This window comes from Talpa occidentalis, unplaced genomic scaffold (assembly GCF_014898055.3).
Source record: "Talpa occidentalis isolate TD23 unplaced genomic scaffold, MPIMG_talOcc4v2.1 talOcc4.3, whole genome shotgun sequence".
Lineage (NCBI taxonomy): Eukaryota > Metazoa > Chordata > Mammalia > Eulipotyphla > Talpidae > Talpa > Talpa occidentalis.
Window position 1 is genome coordinate 106,644,469 of NW_023603184.1, and position 6,168 is coordinate 106,650,636.

The 6,168-nt window shown below is 47.5% G+C and overlaps 1 protein-coding gene across 5 annotated transcripts in view; it reads right to left on the bottom strand.

Moving 5' to 3' along the window:
• The window catches only part of NFE2L2 (NFE2 like bZIP transcription factor 2), a 31,309-nt gene extending 25,570 nt beyond the window's left edge, over positions 1 to 5,739 (bottom strand). For 2 of the 5 annotated variants that reach the window (XM_037523608.2, XM_037523603.2), the window contains exon 1: positions 5,157 to 5,305. In XM_037523608.2, coding sequence (XP_037379505.1) covers positions 5,157 to 5,201 — 45 coding nt within the window. In that variant the 5' untranslated portion in view covers positions 5,202 to 5,305. Of the gene's footprint in view, positions 1 to 3,972; positions 4,275 to 4,354; positions 4,581 to 5,156; positions 5,306 to 5,716 lie in introns of those variants that run through there. The other 3 variants (XM_037523607.2, XM_037523606.2, XM_037523604.2) reach the window with 3 other exon arrangements.
• Positions 5,740 to 6,168: the final 429 nt, after the last annotated feature.

The following is a 6,168-nucleotide window of genomic DNA, read 5'->3' on the forward strand; positions in this document are numbered from 1 at the left end:
ATATTCTAAAATTAATTGTGGTGATGGTTATTCAACCTTGAATAACACCAAACCACTGAAATGTCCACATCGCACGTGTGGCAAGTATGACGCGTGAACTATATAGCCCATAAGGTTGTTCATTTAAAAAAGGAGAGATATGTAAATTCTATGCCCAGTTCTCAAGACATTCACAATCTAGCTATAGAGTAAAAAACATAGATACATAGACAAAACAAGTATTAGAGATTTTAAAAAAGTGATTGAAGAGAGTTGCCTAATTAATACAGAAAATAAAAACTCTTACGTTCAGAAGGAGGCTTCACAGCCACACTGACTGATCAGATATTGTTCTTTTCTTACACAAACTTTTTTCTCCAATGTAAAAAAGCAACAGATTTTGGATCTGTCATATGCTACTGATACATACTACAGGCCCCAAAGTCTCGATTTCCAAGCCCGTGAGAAAGGAATAACCATTTCATATTGTCAAGTAATCTTTTTTAATCCTTTAGAATACAGGCTATTGATGGATTATACTAACTCTCAGGAGTCAATGATCAACAGGACCTTTGAAAAATAGACTTGGTGCTCTAAATCCTCAAGTGTTGGATCTGTCTTTATTGCCACCATTTGGGGCAAAATAAACTCACATGCTGTCATACAAAAAGACATGAGGCTTTGCCATCACAGTATTATGGGACATACGCTATAAAAACTTCTGACCTTAAGAATTTCTAAAATTCCTAATACTAATAGTAAAAAAGGATTTATTGTGGCAGAGGCTGACATAGAAAACTCCAACTTTAGGAAAGGAAGGATTCTATTTTGCAGTCTTGTTTTTTGGGGGGCAGAGGGTTGGTAGAAGAATACCATTTGAATTTTTCTAATCTGTTTGGGATTGTAAATATTATATATTTGAACTATATGTTTTGGCTTTATTTCCAGAAAACACGACATTATTCATTAAAGAAGCCTTGACTTATACCTTAGAGTCTTTTTAATAAATGTTTATTGAAGTATGTTTACAAGTGGCAATGAAATTTCAATAATCTCTAGAAACCACATTATCCAAATATAAACCATTCACCATTTTGCAATAAACTTAAATGTACAGCCATAGGTGAAGAGAAACAGGTAAAATATTGCACTTAGCACACTTGTCCTTCTGCACCCTGGTGTGCAACACATTTCAGCCAATTTACAGACTGGATGGATGGGCCAGGCACTTAAATACTCTAGGTATATTCAGACCAATTTTTAGGTAAATCAACCACTGGATCCAAAAAATCCTGCAGCATCCTTAATTCAGACAAATAAGACAACAGTTCTGAAAACAATTTAACAATAAGGACTAAGTAATACAGTATTTAATTTTGAAATGTACTATCTCAAAACCCCAAGCAAGCTTCAATTAGCTAGACTTGGGCCCATATGCCTGCTTCAATAGAGAAGTGCCAAAACAGGAGATTAGTGTATAATTTGAGCTAACAGGTTTCTATTAGCAAATTTCCACTAGTAGAAATCTGAATTTCAACTCAAATTCCCCCAAATCTACTGCTTTCCCTTCAACCTAGCTTAACCCTGTGTGTCCGACTCTCCACCATACATCTACATATGTAAAAATACATTTTTTCACCAAACTTATTTTTGATCACTACTTCAAAACAGAAAGTCAATGTAACAGGAAAATGTACCAACTGAAAAAGCGGAGACTCCAGCAGCTAAGTGATTTAATTAGGAAAAAAAAAAAATCCCTGAAAATATAAGGCCGCATTCTGGACACTGATGAAATCCCAGGGAATTTTTTAAATTTTATTATATTAAGAAAAAGGTCCTGCCTTTCCATATTAAAGCCCCCTAAGTCTCTGCTCCGTTCTTGAAAGGCCCCCATGCAGTAATTCCATTTATTTTCATCAGATTTAAGATGGTTCACCTCACCCTCATATACAATTACTGAATTTCTGATTAGTGGAAAAGGTACAAAGATTAACCTTTTTAATTTCTGCCAGTCCTTCCCCTGGTTTTTCTCAACGCAACTGTTTTTTAAAGTGACTTTTCCACCTGTTTAAAGTTTAACTAGTCCTGGTCCAGGTTGAAAGTGGTGATTAAGAGTCCTTGGATTCAGATTACCTACATCTGAACCCCACCTCTGCTACTCAATAGTTGAGTCACTTTAAGCAGAACTCTTGGCTTCTCTTGGCCTGTTTTCTCTCCTGGAAACTAGAGAGAATAGTATTTCCCATGGGATTACTGTGAAATTATGCATGTGAAGCAATTATTGCACTGCCTGGCACGCAGGGAAATGCCCTACAATTCATCTATTACCATCTCAGCGCCAAATTCTTCCTGCACCTGAGTTTACATAGAAAAGTTAACCCCAGATCAAGGAAATTTAAAGAGGAAATATTATTTATGGAAAACCTCCTTTTACATGTGTTCAGCCACTACAGAGAAAATTCCCAGAAAAAAAAGGCCTTGGAGTCCACAAATGTTTCCTTTTCTCATGCACTCTGTAAAGTATAATTCATCCTGAATAAAAATAAGTATTAAGAAAAATAATGTATTTGATTTTCAACTTTTCCTGGTGGTCCTAAAGAAAGACATGTTTCTTTGTTGTTGCTTTTAAATCTCTAGCGCTGTTTATAAAAACCCAAGTTAACAAGAAAGATTCCAAAATGTCCCAAATGTCCTAGCTCATTTTGAATACAAAATGACTAATGTTAGTTCTGTATTTATCTTCCCACATGCTACTTCCACAATCTTTCAAGAGATTTTTCACATATCTAAAAATCAAAGTTGTTCTTTGCTTAACAATTCACTGAGATGAGAGGCAGGCCCCTTCTATTCCCCCCCTCCTACCTTTTATAAATAATCTTATCAGTCTAGTCCCAAATCAACTTCATCCTTCATCTACAAAAGTACTTTATCTCTCCAAGACACCCTTGAAAAGAGTAATGAATGGTTCCTTCCACCTAATAGAGATAGAGAATCTAAGTCTCTCCTTACTGCAGGGTTCATCAAACACACCTCTGCACAGAGGGGTGAAAACTGTCTCTCAGTACCACTTCAGACATGGAGTCTCTTTGACAAAAGGTCAGAATTCACCTTTGCTTCCTTCATACATACATACAGGCATGAAATGCATTCCATATTTTACTCAATTCTTTTTCATAGTTTTCAAACATGCAAACCCATGTCTGATGGAAAAGTAACTTGTCAAACATAACTGGAAAGTTCTCATCTAAAAGAAGAAACATGAGTCTTAAGCACTTTTGTACATGGAATGTTAAATTACACGGTACAGACAGAAAAATATTAAAAATAAAGGGTTACAATTCCTGGATTTTGAAAACGGAATCAATCAGTATCATATATCCTTTGGTCATAAGACTTAAGACTATATAGATGGTCTTAAAGCTTATTGTAGAACAGCAACTAATTACTTCTCCATTTTAGTGGGAATACAATTCTAATCACTGGGGGAAAGTTCACGCCAAACAACTCTAAAAGAAAAAAAGCACAATTAATACATTACTAACAACTAAAAATCTTTCGCTTTTCAGGATTAGTCTAACACTAGTTGAAGAGCATAAAGATATTTGCCCTAGCAATTAAATTACACATTTGCTCGAATCAAATACTTTCCCCCTAAAAACCCAATTACGGGGGAAAAAAGGAAATATAAGTATCTACTTCTTTAGAAGTTCTTACAAAACATGAATAGAAATTTGTTTTCCCTTTTGTAACAATTTACAGAACGTGTTAGCAAGGCATCGAGAAACACAAGTGTCCCACCTCCTGCCCTGGTAAAAGAAGCAATATGCTAAGAAAGCGAGACAAATTCTCAAACAGAAAGAAAAGCACCCAAGGGAGAAATAATCATGAAAGCAAAAAAATTTAATAACAGCCTAAAAACATCAGGAATTCTGATGTGCACTCACAAACAGCCTAAGAGCAACAGAAATTCTAATCTGCACTCGCAATTCTTACCCTTGACAGCACAGAACAGAATATTCTGCTTTACACATTTTGGAATTGCAATTCTGAAACGCTAAATCCAAAGACAAAGCCGCCCAGGGGAAAATAACAATTGCGCAACAGATCAACAGCTCCAACTTGTCCCTTGGCCCCGACGCGGGAAGGTTTGCACGCTATAAAGCAGCAAAGGGCCCACCGAGGGCCGCCGTGACAGCCAACTGGTCACTGTCAGGGAGGCCGAGGCCACGCACGCGGCTTGCACCCCTGGGAGGCAGGGAGGCACCCCGCCGCAACACGAACTTGGGGGCGCGGTCGACTCCTGCCAGAGTCAGCTGCCCCGCCCGCAGTTCTCGGTGCTTAGTGGGGGGCCGGCCCCTGGTCCCCAAGCCCGAACCTTTTCCACCGCGCGAGGGAGGGAGCGCGCAGGCCCCGACCAGCAGCCGCACGTCGGGGTATCAGCACTCCGGGCGCTTCATGCACCCCCTGCTCCCCTCCACCACGGGGAATGGCCTTCCTCGCCTAGAGCGAACGGATGAAGGGACAGATGAATTGCTCTGCCAAGAGGCACCCCCGGACAGCCCAGTCCCCGGAGGGCACCCAGGCGCCACCCGCGTCCGCGGAAGTCGTGGCCCGGGGCGGGGGCGGAGGAGGGACCCCGGGGCCCAGCCCCGAGGAGACCTCAGCTCCCCCAAGAGCGGCCCCGTGACTAGGCACATTTTTGCCGGCCCCGCGGCCGGGGAGCCGCTCAGCCCCGGAAGGGCCGGGCCGCGCCGGCTCAGAGCGCCAGCGTCCGCCCCCTCCTGCCCATCCGCTTCGGGGGCAGCGGGAACTCGGGGAGCTGGCCGGGGCGCCCGCGTCCCAGCCCCGCCTGCCGGGGACGCAGCGAGAGATCCTCCTTCGCCCCGCGCGGGAGCTCAGCTCCCAGACCCCTTCCAGCCGCTCCCGGGGGCGGGGGACACGCTGTCGGCAGGACCACCCCGCCGCGCCCCTGCTCCCCTCCCGGCCCCCGGCCCCGGCTCCCCCTCCCCGCGGGCCCGGCGCAGGCGCAGCGGCTCCAGCGCGCGGCCACTGCAGTCCCGGCTCCCGCCACAGACGGGAGGGGCGGCCGGCGGCGGCTGTCCCTGCGAGCCCTGCCTCCCCCGCGCCCCTGTCCCGGCCCGGGCGCCGCCGCGGGGCGCAGAGGACCCAGGCAGCACCTGCTGGGACGGCAGCCCCGGCGGCGGCAGCTCCAAGTCCATCATGCTCAACTAGGGATCGCGCTCTGGGCCTCCCCGACGGCGACCCTGTTCCGGCGGCCGAGGTGCGGCGCGGACAGGGCGGCACGGGCGGCAGCGACTCCGGCGGGCTCTCGGGGACTCGTTCCTCCGCGACCCGGCCGAGTCACCCGCCGGGCTCCAGCCCCGCTCCGCCTCCCGCCCCCCGAGGGCGGGGCAAGAGCCGGGGCCCTTCCTTCCCTCCCCGGCTGGCGGCCGGGCTGAGCTTCCGAAAATCCCCCACCCCCGCCCGGCTGACGCAAGAAGCTCGCGGCAGGGGGCGGGAAGGGGCCCCCGCGGGGGTCCCAGGGGTCGGCGGGCGCACCCGGGGTTGGGAGGAGGCCTGAATGCGCGCCCCGGCTCCGCGCTCGACTTGCTCCCCCCGCAAATAAAACCGACGCGCTCCGCCCCGCGAGATTAAGAGTTTGTTTGCCGAAGGTGACTCGGGTTCTGGCGCTTTGCAACAGTTTAAACTGTTGGAACAAACGCTCCTGGATACCCACCCGGCGAAGGCTCTGGTATCAGAGCTGCGCCTCCCAGACTTGGAGTTGCAGGACCTAGCCCCGTTTTATCTCACCCCACCGCCAGAGAGTGGCGCCGGCCCGGAGGGCGGGGGTTAAGGCTTGGACCCGGGCTTGGACCGGGCTGTGGGCTCGGCGAATTGCCCTGTCGCCCGCCCTGGTGCTCACGAGGGTGGCGGTCAGTGGGACTTGCCTGGGGGAAATGTGGACCGCCCCGGGAGCTCGTGCTCGCAGTCACCCTGAACGCCCTCCACCTACTCCCACGCGCTGGCACTCTCGCCAGATCCGATCGTTAGGGCAGACCGAGCAGTCACGGTCTGAGTGAGTGACCAGTATTGCCCACCAAGCGCACACCCCGCATCACTGATTTCACACCGTGAAATACTAGAACATGCCATAGTCGATATATATATATATATATTAAGTTATATAAT